This window comes from Delphinapterus leucas, chromosome 11, assembly GCF_059928025.1.
Source record: "Delphinapterus leucas isolate spDelLeu-1000000601 "Yukka" chromosome 11, BTC_Dleu_Yukka2, whole genome shotgun sequence".
NCBI classification, from domain to species: domain Eukaryota; kingdom Metazoa; phylum Chordata; class Mammalia; order Artiodactyla; family Monodontidae; genus Delphinapterus; species Delphinapterus leucas.
In genome coordinates, this window is record NC_143139.1 from 5085219 (window position 1) to 5104530 (window position 19312).

The 19312-nt window shown below is 39.2% G+C and overlaps 2 protein-coding genes across 12 annotated transcripts in view; one reads left to right on the forward strand and one right to left on the reverse strand.

Annotated features, from left to right (window-relative positions):
- FERRY3 (FERRY endosomal RAB5 effector complex subunit 3) overlaps positions 1-15090 on the reverse strand; it is a 47319-nt gene extending 32229 nt beyond the window's left edge. For 4 of the 7 annotated variants that reach the window (XR_016394849.1, XM_089920158.1, XM_022577342.3 and 1 more), the window contains exons 1-5: positions 12980-14786; positions 10853-10998; positions 8556-8737; positions 5149-5248; positions 4937-5058 (exon numbers count right to left, since the gene is read on the reverse strand). Coding sequence is in view for 6 of the 7 variants with exons in the window: in XM_089920158.1 (XP_089776284.1) it covers positions 4937-5058; positions 5149-5248; positions 8556-8737; positions 10853-10998; positions 12980-13157 (728 nt within the window). In the remaining variant the exon portion in view is untranslated. The other 3 variants (XM_022577341.3, XM_089920159.1, XM_022577345.3) reach the window with 3 other exon arrangements.
- RAD51AP1 (RAD51 associated protein 1) overlaps positions 14600-19312 on the forward strand; it is a 30964-nt gene continuing 26251 nt past the window's right edge. For 2 of the 5 annotated variants that reach the window (XR_016394851.1, XM_022577350.3), the window contains exon 1: positions 14600-15335. Coding sequence is in view for 3 of the 5 variants with exons in the window: in XM_022577350.3 (XP_022433058.2) it covers positions 15319-15335 (17 nt within the window). In the remaining 2 variants the exon portion in view is untranslated. The remainder of the gene's footprint in view (positions 15336-19312) is intronic. The other 3 variants (XM_089920161.1, XR_016394850.1, XM_022577349.3) reach the window with 3 other exon arrangements.

A 19312-nucleotide genomic window follows, 5' to 3' on the forward strand; every position in this document is an offset into this window, starting at 1 on the left:
TCATTTCTTTGGTTATTTCTTTCAGTAAGTGATGCATATTTTTTTAGTCATTACAATATCAATAATATGTCATCATTTAATATTTCTTAGTAGCCTAAGAGAATGATTAAATGAAGTGACTAACATTAACATGTTTAAAATGACATTTTAATATATCCTGTATCAGCCTTAGGGCTGGCGAAACTAGAAAATAAGTGAAGTGATAGAAACGAAAATTAAAAATTAAAATGTCAAATAATAAAAAAAGATGTAGTTCGTTTTGACGTATTCATATCCTCTCTTTTTTTTGTTGTTTTACCATTTCCTGTTTTTTCACCACCAACAGTCTCCCATTAAAGGACTTCTCTCTTTGCTCTACTCTGCCCTTGCACTGCCGGAAAAGGTTTCCATGGAGGCACCAGAACTGTACAACTGTTCAATTCAAATTTCATGGTGAGCTGAAGATGGTATAAGTCTGAAACAGTCATCCACTCCCCTGACTACATTTTTGGGGTAAATCCAAACAGTCTCATTAGCATCACTGGTTGACTTCATTAGTAAATATGGCAAATTTAAACCCCAAAGTAAATTCATATAAATTTATATTAATAAAATATCCTCATCTTAGGACACAGAAAGCCACAACACAATGATGTTCCCATGCTAATAGCAAGAAAAGCCCAGATAACCTATAAGATCATAACTTTTCTGGAGCTCATCAGAGATTTGAGGTAACAAGGCAACCAAGAAACTAAATTCTAAAGTGTGACATGCTTTAGAAGGAGAGACAGGACACACAGATAGTCTTCAGTTTGGGCAGAGCACAGTAGAAATAGGTTGCTGTAATGTATGTAAGAGGGTAAGAAAAAATCAGCTAAAATTTTAACAAATTCTTGAAGGTCAAGTATGGGCTAGCATGTCCATTTAGAACAGCTATGAACTCCAGGCACCAGGGGACTTTGCATATGCTCTTGCAAACTCTTTCCTGTTGGCCTCCACCAGGCGCTTCCAAGAAAACCTTGGGGGCAGGGCAAGAGAAGAGACAGCCCACTCGGTGGCACGGGCAGATGTGCTAAGAGTGCCCCAAGCCCAAGGCCCAGATCTGCTGGACTTAGGCTAAGACTGAAGCTGGACAAAGACCACAGAGACCCGCCTCCCACCCCCGACCAGGAGCCTGGCATCAAGTAACAACAACGTTAGTCTACTGCTGGCGGGTGGGCAGAGCAACAGCACACACGGGGACCTCCTGCTGTGGCACAGGCCCGCAAAGGCTACTGAAAGCTGAGGGTGGAGCAGGATGACTAGAAGCCAAAGCCCCACTCTCAATACAAAGTGGCAGCAGTGCACTGCTGTAGAAAATGAAGCCCATGGTGGACTGAAGAGCAGAAACCAAACACAGCCCGACTGCTGACTAAATTTCCATAACCTTCACGTTAACGGCCTGCTCATTTCTGGGCATAAGTACTATTGACCCCAGTCTCTTCTTTTCTGATACACACAACAGCCAGCATTCAGTTTAAAAAAGAGAGAGAGAAACAGAGAGGGGGAAAGACCCAAAAAAGCAAGCAAAAATAAATAAATAAATAACCCACTGTCAAGAGAGAAAGCAATCAACAGAAACAGGCTTAGAGATGACCCAGATACTGGGGCTAAAAGAAAGGGACTTTCAAATAACTATGACTAATATGCTGAAAGATTTAGTGTAAAACAACACACAAGGACAGATAAGGAATTTCGGCAAAGAGGGAAGTACTAGAAATAAAACATGTTATCAGATCGATGATCACAGACGTCAATTCCTTTGACAGGCTCATCAGCCGACCCCCCATCATTTTATGATGCCACCATTACCCTGATGTCAAAACCACATGAGGATACTATAAGAAAAACAACGTTACAGACCAACACATATATAGTGGGTGTATTTATTTACTATTTTATAGTGGATATATTTAAATTTACACATAATATATATGAAATAATACATCATGAGTTACACGTATAAGTTGGAACTATAAAATTTCTAGAAGAAAACATAGGAGAAAATCTTTGTGATCTTGAATTAGGCAATAACTGAGATAAGAAACAAACCATTTAAAAATTGATAAATTGCACTTAATTAAAATGAAGAACTTTGCTCTTCAAAAGAAACCATTAAGAAAATGAAACAACAAGCCACAGGGTGAGAGAAAATATTTGTAAAACACATATCTGATGATAGACCTGTATCCAGAATATATAGAGAACTTTCACAACTCAATAATAATGATGGAAAAAAAAAAAAGAAGAGGTATGGATAGAAGATCAGCACGTGAAAAAATGTTCAATGTTAGTAGCCGTCCGGGAAACGCCAAGTAAAACCACAATGAGACACCACTACAGAACCTACTAGAACTGCTAGATATCAACACCAGGTGCTGATGAGGGTGAGGAGCCCCTGGGACCCTCCCACAGTGGTGCTGGGAGTGCAAGATGGTACAGCCACTTTGGAGAAGCAGCTTCTTATAAAATTAAGCACACCATGGATTTTACTTCCCATGATTTCCAGCAATCCCACTCCTAGGTATTTACATAAGAAAATTATAAACATATGTCTATAGAAAGACCAGTATGTGAATGTTTATAGCCGCTTTATTTATAATTGCCGAAATACTTTGAATGTCCACCACTGAGTGAATGGATAAACAAAGAATAACAGAGCAATAAAAAGGGAAGAACCACTCATAAATGCAACGACATGAATGAGTCTCAAAAGCGTTATGTCAAGTGAAGGAAGCAAGACACAAACTGCTACATACAGTTTGATTGCATTTATATGACATTCCGTAAAAATCAAAATTACAGGGACAGAAATCAGAGCAGGTTGCCACAAGCTGGGCAAGGGGAAGGGGGGTTAATATCAAGGTATAGAAAGGAAATGCTATGTCTTGATTGCAGTGATGGTTTCATGACTAATTAAGTTTGTCAAAACTCATCAAAATGTAAACCTAAAACAAGTGACTTTTACTTTATGTAATTTATCCTTCAATAGACCTGACTTTAAACAAAAGGGCAAAAACGGACATATATACACTACCAAATGTAAAACAGATAGCCAGTGGGAAGCAGCTGCATAGCACAGGGAGATCAGCTAGGTGCTCTGTGATCACCTAGAGGGGTGGGGTAGGGAGGGTGGGAGGGAGACACAAGAGGGAGGAGATATGGGGATATATGTGTATGTATAGCTGATTCACTCTGTTATACAGCAGCAACTAACACACCACTGTAAAGCAATTATACTCCAACAAAGATGTTAAAAAAATAAGTAAACAAATAAATAAATTTTTTAAATGGATCAATCTCATACAGGAGTTCTATACATAGTTATGTTGAAAACAGGTTTCTGCTCCCCAAGGAAATCTCTATCAAAAAGGAAAGCAGGCTAACCCAGTCACAGTGAAGTTACTCTTTCCCAGGAATATTTGGTTTTTAAAGCAGCAGCAGCTAGAGGCCAGTATTTACACAAAGGAATTGATCCTATAGAATGAATTTCTGAAACTAGAGTAGCAAAGCAGGAGATAATTTTTGTAGCAAGGGGCTTTCTTAGCGTCCATAGGTTGATGACTTCCTACTTTTCTGACCACAGTATAGAGTACATATTTCACATTGTGGCTCAATGCACACATGAGTAACGTGCTGATATTTTTTTCCCTAGTCTATTCTACTCAGTTCTGTTCCATTCCATTCCATTCCATTTTATTGTCATTTTTAAAAGGCCAATTGGAAAGTAGAGGATCCAGCATGGTCCCTGGCAGACTGCAACCAGCAATTTGAGAAACACCATTGGACCTTATAGTACACAGGTGTTCCCAGCCTGTCTGTCGCCTCACCTGTCCCTTTGTATTGTGTTCAGCACTATTTTCACTTGAAATGAGGGGTATATATATGTTAGTGTCCAGGAGGTTATCCCATTTCTAATTATAAAAAATTGTTTAAATATTTCTAAGGTGTTGGCTTGGGGAAAACAACAACACAAATGACAGATTATAATAAGAGATGATACAGACTGTGTCAGGTAAATAGTTTAATGATAATCCATCCATCTGCCTGGTTTACACCCATCCCATCAATATTTATTTATATGCCTGTGTCAAGACCTAGACACTTGACAAAGACCGGGTATACAGCGGCAGAAGAACAGACATGGTTTTTGTCTTCAAGGCAAGACAGGTGGGGGAGAATGACATTAGACAAATAAAGGGCAATATCTAAATGTTTGTGGCATACACTAGAAGATGCTGGAAATAGGCCTATTATACTGTACTAAATATATTCCCAATCAGATATACTTTAGGATTTGAAAGAAGAAATTCTCAAAGGTGAGTACACAGCCAGGAAAGAACAGGCACTGTCGACCTCTAGGGCAACCCATGAAACACAATGTATTTAGGCCATAAGGCACCACACAAGTTGTGACTTATGGAAAGTCCTCTAGACTGTTTTGGTACCTGGTACATGCTTCTGTTGCTGCACACATCATTCTGTACAGTGCTATCGTATTCACAGGTCAGTGTCTCTAGAATATAAGCTAACATGCGCAGTTATCTTTTTTTTGCTCTTCTGCTTAAAGAGTGCTTGGCATTTAAGGTGCAGTCGACCAGTGTGTATTGCACTGAAAGGAAACCAACTTAAGGAAACAAGAGACAGTGATGGCGGTATTTAGGTATACACACCCACAAGATTTACGGCTAAGTTCTAGCAGGGAAATCACTACTGTAAAACAGCCAGTTACCCGCCCCACCCCACAAATCATCCACATAAAGTCTATAAAATGAAAGGTGTTACAGGAGTATAAATTGTCTTGAATTTTCACCGGCAACTTAAAAATATCTACAACTAAAAAGGTCCAGTTTTACAATAAATACAAACTATTACTGACAATGACCTTCATCTAATAAAAACAACACCCGATTAATACCTGAGAGAGCTGTTTTTGGGGTTTTTTAGGTCTTGATGGAGTTTCATCACCCATTCCTGATACTCTTGCTTTTGAATGGCAGTCGACTGTTTTAATTCATTGGACCATTTATTTTCCAAGTCCTAAAAAGAGACAGTACACTGACTAACTACTTCTTTTACAAAAATAAATAAGTGGAAAATGCAATCCAAAAGTCATTACACTTCACTCACCTGCTGGGATTCGAAATGCTGAGCAGCCAGTGAATTTACATCTTGATCTGTCAGTGATTTTCCCAGTTCCTGCATCACTTTTTCCATTTCAGTGCCTTGTCTGAACCATAAATAAAGCAGATCAGATATATTCATCAAATTTTTAATACAACCACTCTGGATTTATTGAACAACCTCTACAAAGTCAAAAGAAAATTTTTGTTTTCTAGGACTATGTCCAGTTAGGGCAACTATATTACCTGGAAGGCACTTTGAAGCCTTGCCAATGGAGATGTGGAAATAATGATGATAATGTCATATAATATCAACAACGTCATTTGTGCAGCTAAATTGGAATCTAAGTTTAGTGCACAAATGAAAGCATTCAAAATCTAGGTGATCTTTCAACGTCCATGGCTAATATTTAAGAGGCTGCAGATTTACACTAAGAAGATACTCTGCAATTCCAGCTTAAATACATTTTCTTTTTATTTGAACATGAGTTAAAGTGACTTCAACCTTCAAAAGGTACTTTATATTATAACCAGAAGCTGCCAGTTAGGTTCTAAGAATCAAGCTGGTATTAAGTCACAGGGTTCCCTTTTTAGAGGAATATGAAATACATTCTGAAGATACATTTTAGCCTTCTTCATTTATCCAAATAAACATGCAGAAATTAAGAATGGTTTTCTCTACGGGAAAAACTAATCAGTGGTGTTAGAAGTTCAGATAATGGTTATTTACGGGGGAAATGGGTGGTGACTGCCGGATGGGCAGGAGGGAGCCTTCTGTAGGGCTGGAAATCATTTCTTGATCTGGGAGATGAGCACATGGGTGCACTTACTTTGTGAAAATGTACGGAGCTGTATACCTATTGTTTATTGCCTTTTCTGTATGTGTATTATATTTTAGTAAGTTCATTAAAATTATCTTCTAATAAAAATGTATTTTAAAAATTTGTTCTGAAACATATTTCAAACAAACTTGTAAACAACGAAACACAGACATGAACTAAAAGGATTTTACTATCATTCTAGTCAATTTAAGTAAATTGCTCTTAAAAGAGAACTTATACTTATTTATAACAACTGATTAAGATACTTACATGTATATGATAAATGAAACTCATTCATATCTTATACTCCTATACATTTCTATGTATACCTTCTAGTATTAAATATTCAATATCACTTAATTCCTACTTAACTATAAGTGGGCAGGTGACCCCATTAATTTTTTAATAACTACTAGAGGTCAGGTGAAGGATGTGCTTGCAAGTAAGATTGTTATTTAAAACAGAAATAACTACTAAGCATTAATAAATATAAACTTCGATACAAATATATTAATATTTTATATTACACATGTTCCCTCTAGTGGATAAAGAGTATCATTGCCACTTTTAAGTTTCAAAGAAATATCTTGAATCTGATTTGCTAAAAGAAGCAAATTTCCAGTGAGGAAAAAGAAGACCAATAAATAAAAATTCAACAAATAAAATTTCACGAACATCTATTTCACCCTAAATGTTTTAGAAGTGCAAGTAGTTAATGATACAATATATTTTTTCTATGATTAAGAGCAAAGAAAATTTTATTATTTTTCAGATGAAATACTATCTATTGGCTCAGTGTGTCTGGTGGGGTGATTCTGACAACTTGTATATTATCTCGAACAAACTTAGGGAAGAAGATCATTATAACTATTGATGCTATACTGAGAAAAGTTATTTTAAAGATGTAAAATGGAATTAAAACGAAAGGAGAAATGAGAAAAGGTGTCACTTCTGCTCATGAATTAGATAAATGAATTAAGCACCAAAATTGTGGGTGAACTTCCATCAATGAATTCCAACTCACCATTAGTTATACTGTTCACCTTTGCAAAAAATATTACCTACCTTAAAGGGAACATACCTTATTTTTATTTTTTAAGCTACCAGTTTGGACTTGTGAAAAAGAAACTATAAAACTGTTCTTAAAATAAATGTATTCAGATAACGTTTAGACGTTTAGGTGGGAAAAAGCAAAGCCCCATCAAGAAGTCTGGCCAAAGGACATTTCAAAAAATAACGTAAACCAAAACAAACCCCTGATGAAAAACCGTTCCACGACAGAAAATGTATATGAAGTACCAGTAAATGCAGATAATTAGTAAGTTAGTTCAGATTCCCCAAAACTGAAGAGTTTTGGGGAATGAGAATCTTCTTCCATTTTAGAAAAAAAACAATTGTAGAATAATGATGGCCAGAGATGAAATTTTCTGGGAGGTGGAGTGAGCAGGCAGCAAAGTCGACCACAGTTTAGAGCAGCTCACCAGCTGAATGAAAGCAGGAGTGATGGCTACTGACATGAACTACAGAGAGCCAGGCTGGGCATTTTCTAATACACCTAGATGGGCAGAATGAGTGCAGTCCCAGAAAACCTGAGATCCAAGGACAGATTCAGAATGAGATGAAGATTATATTATTTGAAGCCCTGGTAGGAAAAATCAAACAGACGTAGTTCAACAGAAGGTAATTCATTATTGTTAGGTAATTATACCCTTACATATTTAAAAAAATCTAATCTCTATTTCATTCTTAAAGTATGTTCACAATATTATTGTCTACATAATAAAGAACTAGAAGAAAATCAAATTTTTGGCTCAGTAAAATGGGGATGATAACAGTAGGATTGTGCTAAGAGATCAAGTGAGACAGGGCATCGGTTATGGACTGCATGTTTGTATCTCCCCAGAATTCATATGTTGAAACCCTAACCCTCAATGTGATGGTATCCGGAGGTGGGGCCTTTGGGAGGTAAGTAGGTTTAGGTGAGCTCAAGAGGTTGGAGCCATCCTGATGGAATTAGTACCTAGAAGAAGAGGTGATACAGCTGTCTGTCTACGAGCAACACACCAGGAGCCCGCACTGAGGAAACGCCATGTGAGTGACATTAAGAAGGCACGGTCTGCAAGCCAGGCAGCGGGTCCTCAGCAGACACGGAGTCTGCTGGCACCTTGATCTTGGACTACCCAGCCTCCAGACGGTGAGAAATCAATTTCTGTTGTTTAAGCCACCCAGTCTGTGGTATTTTTTTTTCAACAGCAGCCTGAACTAAGACAGCATCCAAAGCACTTTGCACAGTGCCTGGAACAAAGCAGACCTTCAAAAGAGGTGAGCTATTCCTCTTATTAGAACTAAGAATAGATAAGACCACCGTAATTGTTTAGGTAGATCACTGGAGAAGTTCTATAAACCTATGAGGACCTCATCTTCCCAGATGAAATGACAGATTTAAACGCATAAGAAAATTAATTTCTAAGGTTAAAGATTCTTTTTATTCTATTCTTCCATTTTATAACAAAATGAGAACAAGCTGTTCTGCAGCCCATCAACATTTGATGACGTAACATTTAATTATGATAATGCAAGAACTCTGAAATACCTCTCTCGTAATTTTTTCAGCTCCACATCTCTTTCGCCAATCAGTTCTGAGATACTAACAAAGTAATTGTGTTCCAAATTTAGGAGAGTTTCAGAGGCAGGAGAATGGATTAGGTCATGGTACACGTCTGCGAAATCTTCATCCCAGCTGGGCTCCTCGGGTCTTGCATGCTCTAATGTGGTCTACGAGATGAGACAAGAACAGTCTTAAATCCTGATGTAGTATTTTTATTTAACATGCTACTAGAGAAGTGCATATATTATGATTCCATTTCTGTACATCAAAGGACAGAAAGACCCTCCATCTATATATGTGTATATAGGTTACATAGGATTATCTGAATATACAAAAAAAATACAGAAAGATGTCAACTAAGTTGTTAATGTGGGTTACCTGGAGGCAGGGGTAAGGGGAAGGCGTTAATGTGGAGGAAGAGATAGGAAGTGCCCACAATAAAAAAAAAAAAAAATGGTGAGTAGGCTGAGATCCCATTTCTGTGAAACCCAAACACGCTCAAAGGGGCTGTTTTGGCAGAGTGGGACTTCTGAAGACCTTTACTTTGTATTCTAAGGTGCTGCATAACAGAATAACTTGCATATATTAATTATATAATCAGAAGAGGCTTTCCATTATTAAAAATATATTGCTACGAAAGGTTCTGTAGGCTGTATATTTAGAGAATGAGGTTACCTATGCAATAACACTGACCTTGAAAACCCAGTTCATGCACAGGATTTTATATCAAGATGTACATTTGCAATTTTCTTACTCTGAACTTTGCAAGTATTGTTTTCTTTATAAAATATAAGCATGTTTTAAAGTGCATGAAAACAGTAGCTATCAAAATGATAAAGGGGCTGAGTAAACACCAATAAACAAGAAAAAGAGAAACATGCAGAGAGGCAGAATGGAGATACCCCAAGCACACACACAAATCCATCCAGGGGACAGATGCCTGTCCCCAGACGTGCGCCATGCCAGCACATCTGACACACACAGTGCTCTCCAGGGGAGGAAACTGGCATGCTGGGAAGTCCCCTGTCAAAGGTCATACAATTTAAAGGCAAAAGTGGAAATATTTTTTCTATTATTGATCTTTGCAGACAGACATCTATAAAAAAGAATCATCTAAATTCTTCCCTTTTCAAAGTGAAAATGTCAAAAACTGGAATCTATGACAGGACTAAGTAATAATTTACCTTAAATAAAACAAATGGATAAATGACAGAAACAGGTATTTTGAACTGGGTCAACAGGGTAAACTTTTCCCCTTGTTTCCTTTCACTTATACTTCGATTGGCTGCCAGATCAGGAGAGAAGAGTTTCAGAAGACCAGCTGAATCTAGAAGGCGGATTTCATCTACCCCATGCCTCTGAAAACCTGAACCCGCATTCTCATAACTGCTCTACATCTCTAGACCCCGGCACTGCTCTAGAAATTATAACCAGCCCATGTGACTTAAGCCTTGTTCCAAATTCACAGCAGGCTCGGGCTGAAGTTTTGCAGGAAGGAGCCAGGGCCAAATCACAGGGATCTGCCTGGCCCTACGTAACACCAGACATTTGGAAACCCCATGAACCAGGTCTGCTCACTACATAATTTTCAGCATCAATTTAAAACCCAGCCTAGAGTGAGCCTTGTGAATAGGCAGAAGCTACCTACACGAGAAGCACTGAACGGAGTTCTTATTTGACCTAACTCGCGCCATATTCCCTCAGGAGAGGTGACCCTAAAAAGGGGACTGTGACAGCTGAGAGGAATGGGCACTGAGTAAGGGCCTGTGGAGAAACTACTCCACATCCAGGCCCATCTGGACTTCTCTGTCTCCTCCATCACTATACTTTAAAAACAAACAAACAAAATCACAGGAAAAGGGATCAGATTTGCAGTTAACTGAGGCTGGGGATGGGGGAAGGGGAAATTGGACGACTGCAATCAAAAGATGCAAACTTCCAGTTATAATAAGTACTAGGCATGTAATGTACAATGTAATAAATATAATTAACACTGCCTTAGGGTATATATGAAAGTTGTTGAGAGTAAATCCTAAGCGTTCTCCACACAAAAAAAGTATTTCATTTTCTATTTCTTTAATTTTGTATCTATGTGAGAGGACGGATGTTCACTAAGTTCGTGATAATCACTTCGTGATGTGTGTAAATCAAAGCACTATGCCGTATGCCTTAAGCTTACACAATGTCGCACGTCAGCTACATCTCAATAAAGCTGTAAGGAAAGAAATCTTCATCAAAGTTCAGAATATCCTCAAAATTTACAATGTGGTCTATTTTTTTACCTCCGCATAAGCTTTGGCCCATGTACTTGCCAGCTGATGTAAATCTACTTCACCTGACTTCACAGCTTCCAGGGCTGCTTCAGCATCTCTGTCATAATCTTTGAGGGATTCTTCTTCGATAAACTGGCTCAGAGCTTCTTTTAAGTCTGTAACAGGGACAACAAATACCATTGTCAGTACACATAAAGAGGGAACATTTTACCTGGCTAAGCATTCCAATGTCAAACTTTATTTTATCATGCTTAACAGAATGTCTAACTAAAATAGTGTCTTAACAGAATGAGACAATGAGAATACCCTTAACCCTTAAGAGAATGTCTAACTAAAATAAAATCAGCTTAGGGGATCGTTTAACTAATCTCACAATTATTCTTCTTTACAATCACAGGTTATTGAATGGTCAAAATTCTTAACTCTGATACACAACCCTGATACTAATTTAAAATGTTGGGACTTCCCTGGCCGTCCAGTGGTTAAGCCTTCCAATGCAGGGGGTGTGGGTTAATCCCTGGTCGGGGAGCTAAGATCCCACATTACTCACGGCCAAAAAACCAAAACATAAAACAGAAGCAATAATGTAACAAATTCAATAAGACTTTAAAAATGGTCCACATCAAAAAAAAATCTTAAAAAAATTTTTAAATGTTAATTTCTTAAGCCTGGTTCTTTACCTGAAAGTGAGTAGGGAAAAGCACATAAAGACCTCCTACAGATTTAGAGCGGCTAAAGGTTTCTGTATTTAAATGAGTTTCCTATTTAACTTTCAAGGGTATATATTGTTACAGTCTTTGAATCTGAGAGAGAAATTGAGTGATTAGCATATTAAAACTGATTTATTTCAGATGATGTACAATTCCAACTTTAGAGACACTATTCAGAGACTGCTTTGAGGATATGAGAAGACCATAGCTTTCATCTTGGGCACTTGCTCCCTCACTCTCTTAGGTTGCTGGCCCTGGTGGAGGCCAGCTGCAGGTCCTGAGGTGACCCTATGAAGAGGCCCACGTGACAAGGCTTGACAACAACCTCACAAGGGATCTTGGAAACAATCCTCAGTCGGTAGAGCCTTCAGATGAGACTGTAGCCCTGACTGATGGTATGGCTGCAACCCCATGAGAAACCCTGAGTCAGAGGCACCTGGCTAGGTTGCACCTGCATCCCTGAAACGACAGTAACGGTAAGGACAAGATAATACATATTTGTTGCTTTATGTCACTTTAAAAAAAAAAAAAGACTGATTGAAGAGCACTGGCATAGAAACCAGGACACCTGGGTTCTGGTCTTGGCTCTGTCATTATATAACTCTGGACCAGAGGTTCTCAGTCGTTACGATGCATCAGAGTTCCCTGAAGAGCTTACTGGAGCAGACTGCTGCATGCACTCCCAGAGTTCCTGATTCAAAGGGAATTGGGTGGAGCCTGCCCAATAATCCACATTTCTCACAAGTTCTCAAGTGATACTGTAGCTGCTGATCAGGGAACAATTTTTGAGAATCATTGCGTTGGGCAAATAATTTAACCTTTCTAGGTACCAGTTTCCTTATTTGTACAGTGAGATTGTGCTGGAAAGTTTCTACGTTCCCTTGTAACTTCGACCTTCTATGATCCAACATATTCTCAATTAAAACATTTTCCCTCATCTGTAGACAGAACACAGACCTTTTAACATGGTTTAATACACACTTTATTAATGACTTTATGGAATTAATTTAGGTGAGCAAAGATTATTGAAAGACAGGTACCCCTTCTCTCCCATGACATCTCAGGAATTGAGGACCGAATCATTAAAAGGGCAACGCATTTAGCACATAGCTAGTGACAGCTGACACGCCTTATGAATCCATCCAACTACATTAAGAGGTTAAGAGTTCTAATCCAGACTCTGTAATTTTTCATATTTAATTTAAATTTAATTTTTATACTAAAATGCCTAATAAACAATTACAAGGGATACAGAAAAAAACACTCCATAAAACAAAGGTCTGGGGAACCTTTTTATTCTTGAAAGCTTCACATTTTGTGGTTGTTTCCAATGCTTCTTAGGTTTATGTTTTCTAATATGAAACTTCTAATGACAGAGACTATAGGAAAATAACGAAGTGATATTTTAAAAGAAACCAATCCTCACCTTTTTCTATAAAGCACGGTAAACTGTGCAGCAGCATCAGACGGCCATGTAGATGACTGGCATTCTCTTGAACAGGAAATTTGAGAGGCACCCTCAGTTCTAAGCACTGACTTCCCGCTTTGAATTCATACACAAATTCCCTCTCTCTGTTGCAGAACCTTTCTCTGTTTTTCTTCATCTTCTTTGGCAGGATTTCTATAGCACTAACAACAACAAAAAAACCTCAGCGGGTTATAAGTCCATTTAAAAAACCATGATGTGTCATTATTGCTGTTCCGCTTCTAAGATGTTCCCCCACTCAGAGGTTTTATTTGTGTGACTCTGAGCTGATTATTCTATTTCCCTACGTTTATCCCTGCATTTTCATCTTCATGATGAAAACAAAATGCTTCTTTTTTTTAAGGAAAAGGTTCTTCTAAACTTCATTTAAGAAAAAAATTATGCCCACAAAATACTTAGCATTCCTAGGCAGAGTTCTCAGGAACAGGTAAGGATCATGGAGAGAAGAACAGAGAGGATTCTTAGGAACAGACGCATGGTGGGTGGATACAGTTCATGAAACAGCTGGTGAATACAAAGTCAAAGAAACAGATCAGGGACCAACAATTCATCTTGAAGAGCTTAGAGGTGGTGGGTATGAGATCTGATTGGGGGTGGAGAGAAGGGAGATGGTGCTGGAAAGATTTCCATGAAGGAAAAAGATACACAGAAAGTGGAAAGTACAGGACAGCCCACAAGGCAAAGTGGACACTATTCATAAAGAAGAAAATCTAGTCAAAAAGAATACAACTGAAGATTTACTTATTAGCCTCCTAACTGGACTCCTGTCCCCAGGCACTTCCCCATCAAATCAGTTCTCACACTATTCTCTACATTGAAGTCACAGCAATCGTTTTCAAGTGCGTATCTGACCATGTTGCTCATCTGCTTAAAATCTTTCTATGACATTCCTTGTAGGACTCAGGATACAATACAAACTCGTTAGCGGAGCTTACCACGCCCCTGCTTATACCTCCAAACTCTTATTTCAGCACCTGCACCCCGTCCTCTCCAACACACAAATCCAAAAACTTTATTTTCCAGCCATACTAAACTTCTTTCAATACCAAACCTCTCTTTCCACTCCCAACCTTTCTGAATGTTTTTCCTTTGCCTAGCACACGCTTACTGCCCTTCTTTCCTTGGCCACATCTCAGCTGAGCTAGGCCCCAGGAAACCTTTTAACTTGTAGGACTGTCATCAGGCTTAATCATATAATAAATACGGAAGCATCCGACAAACTTAAGATGACCAACAAATGGAAGCTGGTAAAAATAATAAACAATAACAGGAAGCTCTAGAAGAACATATCAATTAAAAAAAAATCAAAGGCTGCTAAATGAGCACACATGATGCAGGCAAAGACAGTAAAAAAACATTTTGCAGGGAATTGAAAATTACGGAAATAGGGGCTCATGGTCTCATCTTGTTTCGAGTCATAATTTTCGGCAAACAAAAACCATCAGCTCTGGTTTCAGTTGGTTCAACCTTTAGCCTTATTGTGTTTCAACAAACTGATACTTTAGCTCTCTCTCCCCGATCTGTTATTAACAGCAGGGCTGAAATCAAGCAAGGTTTCCGTACAATTATGGGATGCGAGGAGGAGAGCTGAACCGAACTCATGCAGCCAGTCGAGTAGAGGTTCTGAGGCTTAAATGAGTCAGGGAAGGGAGGGCAGACAAAGGGCCGAGAAGCCACGGCCGAGTGAGGGGAACAGCCCCCGGTTAGAGGGTTTCGGTCTGAGGGGGTTTCCTCGCTCGGGTCGCGGGCTCACCTCCCCTTGTACCGAGTCTCCTGCTGTCCTCACTCCCGTCGCTGTCAACCAGCCGCGGTGCAGGAACCGTCAGCTGACTGCCGCCTTGTTTTTACAGCCTGAAGATCAGCTCCGGCAGATTCGTCCGCATCTTTTCCTCTTTCCCGGCACCCCGTGTAAAATTCCTCGGTCTAAGTGTCCCCTTGTTCCATAATACCTGAGTTGAATCATTTAAAAAGTGTAAGAAGGTGTATTTCTACTGTTATTGTCCATTTCAGAGACGGCGCAGAAGTGACGAAAGTGCAGCGGCGAAGCACCGGCTCGGCTCTGGCAGACCGGATGCGGAAGGGCGGTGCTTGGAGGGGGCGTGAACTAACGCGCGCTTCTCAGAGCGCATGCGCGCCCGCGGGGATGGCCGGAGAGGATTGGAGGACTGGCGGCGGGGCGGAGAGCTTCGAGTCTGGTTTTGCGCGGGAATTGGAACGGCCGCCGCCGCCGCTGCCGACAGGAGGCTGCGAGCTGCAGGTTTCCAGCCTTGGAGGGGACCATGGTGCGGCCTGCGAGGTGAGTAGTTCATGGCATCCGGCGCGGATGGGGAGGAAGGGCAGGAGGACGCTGTAGGCCGCGTCACCTGCATGGGATGGAGGGAAGGGCCCGAGGACCAGAGTAGCGATGGTGGGACCGACAACTAAACGCTCTAGACTCCAGGGAGAGCTGCCGCTCCTCGGAAAGGTCCTAGCATCCAAGCTGTTTCCTTCTCTTGGCTCCCTTGACAGTTACTGCCGTTTCTTTTACCCACCCCGTTCAAATAAGGCCTGGTTACAGCGTTTTGCATTTCACCAAGCTTCTGCTTACGTGTTATTTCATTTGTTCGTCCCTATACTTCTTTGAGATAGAAAGTTTGGGTCTCCCTATTTTATCAATTTAAACTTCTGGGCACGAAAGCCAGTTTAGCTGAGTCACACAGCTAGTGAGTTACAGGATAACACGCAAACCTAAGCCAGCTGGCGCCAGATCCTCTGTGTTTTCCATTAAATGTACTGTTTGAAACTATTGCTCCAGTTAACCTCAGTTGAGCACCATGGAGGCCTAGGGTCAGCTGTTCATTTAGTAGAGTTTTGAATATATTTACTTTTGTGCTGGAGGTATGTATTTACTAGGTGCTGGAGGTTGCAGTCTAGTCAAGGAATGAAGTTAGGAGATGGAAAATAAACATGGCAATGTGAGAGAGAGTGAGAAGGAGGAAAGCCCTACTTTAATTTTAATTTTTAAAAAAAATTCTATTGAAGTATAATTACTTATAATGTTGTGTATCTGGTGTACAGCAAAGTGATTTAGTTTTATATATACATATATATACTTTTTCATGTTCTTTTCCATTCTGGTTTATTACAGGATGTTGAATATAGCTCCCTGTGCTATACAGTATGTCCTTGTTGTTTATCTATTTTATTTATAGTAGTTTGTACCTGCTGATCCCAAACTCTTAATTTATCCCTCCCCATCCCCTTTCCCCTTTGGTAACCATGTTTGTTTTCTATGTCTCTGAGTCTGTTTCTGTTTTGTAAATAAGTTCATTTGTATCATATTTTAGATTCCACATATAAGTGATATCATATGGTTTTTGTCTTTCTTTTTCTGACTTACTTCACTTACTATCATAATCTCTAGGCCCAGCCATGTTGCTGCAAATGTCATTATTTCATTCTTGTTGATGGCTGAGTAATATTCCATTGTATATGTATACCACACTTCTTCATACATACATCTGTCAGTGGACATTTAGGTTGCTTCCATGCCTTGGCTATTGTAAATAGTGTTGCTATGAACATTGGGGTGCATGTATCTTTTCGAATTAGAGCTTTCTCCAGGTATATGCCCAGGAGTGGGATTGCTGGATCATATGGCAACTCTGTTTTTAACAAGAATATGCTTGGCTTTAATATCCTGTGTGAGGCGATGATGAGAAGGACGCATAAAGCACGCACATCTATGATGGTTGTCTTAAGAAAAACAACTTGCGAGGTTGTTTGAGTTGTGAGCCTCTTTTTCATAGAACACCATTTCCACTTGAAAGAACAACTGACTGACAAACTGGGTTATTCACACTTGGGTAGTTGGCAGAAGATAAAAATGAAAACTAGAGTTTCATTTAGTGCAGGGGAAGGAGGAAGGAAATTATTTTATTCACTTTGAATATCACTTTCTTCTATTGCCCTCTAAAGTAGTGTAAAATTCATTTTCAGGTGTCAAGTACAAAGACACTCACCATGTTTTAAATGTCCATTGCATAATGAACATTATTTAATATTGTGGGAGATAAAAGAAAATGGCTTTCAGTGTCAAGAAGTTTATAATCTAATAGGGAAGACAGAATGCATGTATAAAACAAAAGAATACATACAATAGGAACTTCTAAATGCCCAACAGCAATTAAACACTGTATAAACTTTGAGTGTTAATTATAATGATTATTTTTACTTTATGTGTTATCTAAATTAACTTTCTTCCTTATCAGGTATATCCAGTATAGTTATACCTTTTTGAGATAATGCTAAATCCTTGCTGTAAAATGTAAATCATGTTTTTAATTTATATATTCTTTTTTTTTCTTTTTACTGCTCATTTCCCTACATCATTTTTTTAATTTAATTTTATTTTTTTTTTATACAGCAGGTTCTTATTAGTCATGCATTTTATACACATCAGTGTATACATATCAATCCCAATCTCCCAATTCATCCCACCCCCACCCCCCGCCACTTCCCCCCCTTGGTGTCCATACGTTTGTTCTCTGTGTCTGTGTCTCAATTTCTGCCCTGCAAACTGGTTCATCTGTACCATTTTTCTAGGTCCCACATATATGCATTAATATACGATATTTGTTTTTCTCTTCCTGACTTACTTCACTGTGTATGACAGTCTCTAGATCCATCTACGTCTCAAGAAATGACCCAATTTCATTCCTTTTTATGGCTGAGTAATATTCCATTGTATATATGTACCACAACTTCTTTATCCACTTGTCTGTCGATGGGCATTTAGGTTGCTTCCATGACCTGACTATTGTAAATAGTGCTGCAATGAACACTGGGGTGCATGTGTCTTTTTGAATTATGGTTTTCTCTGGGTATATGCCCAGTATTGGGATTGCCAGATCATATGGTAATTCTATTTTTAGTTTTTTGAGGAACCTACATACTGTTCTCCATAGTGGCTGTATCAATTTACATTCCCACCAACAGAGCAAGAGGGTTCCCTTTTCTCCACACCCTCTCCAGCATTTGTTGTTTGTAGATTTTCTGATGATGCCCATTCTAACTGGTGTGAGGTGATACCTCACTGTAGTTTTGCTTTGTGTTTCTCTAATAATTAGTGATGTTGAGCAGCTTTTCATGTGCCTCCTGGCCATCTGTATGTCTTCTTTGGAGAAATGTCTATTTAGGTCTTCTGCCCATTTTTGGATTGGGTTGTTTGCTTTGTAATATTGAGCTGCATGAGCTGTTTATATATTTTGGAGATTAATCCTTTGTTGATTCGTTTGCACATATTTTCAAAAAAAATTTTTTTTTTTTTTACTATTTTTTTTTTGTGTGTGTGTGTGTGGTACGCAGGCCTCTCACTGCTGTGGCCTCTCCCGTTGTGGAGCACAGGCTCCAGACACGCAGGCTCAGCGGCCATGGCTCACGGGTCCAGCCGCTCTGCGGCATGTGGGATCTTCCCGGACCGGGACACGAACCCGTGTCCCCTGTATCGGCAGGCAGACTCTCAACCACTGCGCCACCAGGGAAGCCCTATTTTCTCCCATTTTGAGGCTTGTCTTTTCATCTTGTTTATGGTTTCCTTTGCTGTGCAAAATCTTTGAAGTTTCATTAGGTCCCATTTGTTGATTTTTGTTTTTATTTCCATTACTCAAGGAGGTGGATCAAAAAAGATCTTGCTGTGATTTATGTCAAAGAGTGTTCTTCCTATGTTTTCCTCTAAGAGTTTTATAGTGTCCAGTCTTACATTTAGGTCTCTAATCCATTTTGAGTTTATTTTTGTGTATGGTGTTAGGGAGTGTTCCAATTTCATTCTTTTACATGTAGCTGTCCAATTTTCCCAGCACCACTTATTGAAGAGACTGTCTTTTCTCCCTTGTATATCCATTGCCATAGATTAGTTTACCATAGGTGCGTGGGTTTATCTCTGGGCTTTCTACCTTGTTCCATTGATATGTGTTTCTATTTTTGTGCCAGTTCCATATTGTCTTGATTACTGTAGCTTTGTAGTATAGTCTGAAGTCAGGGAGTCTGATTCCTCCAGCTCCATTTTTTTCCCTCAAGACTGCTTTGGCTATTCGGAGTCTTTTGTGTCTCCATACAAATTTTAAGATATTTTGTTCTAGTTCTGTAAAAAATGCCATTGGTAATTTGATAGGGATTGCATTGATTCTGTAGATTGCTTTGGGTAGTATAGTCATTTTCACAATATTGATTCTTCCAATCCAAGAACATGGTATATCTCTCCATCTGCTGGTATCATCTTTAATTTCTTTCATC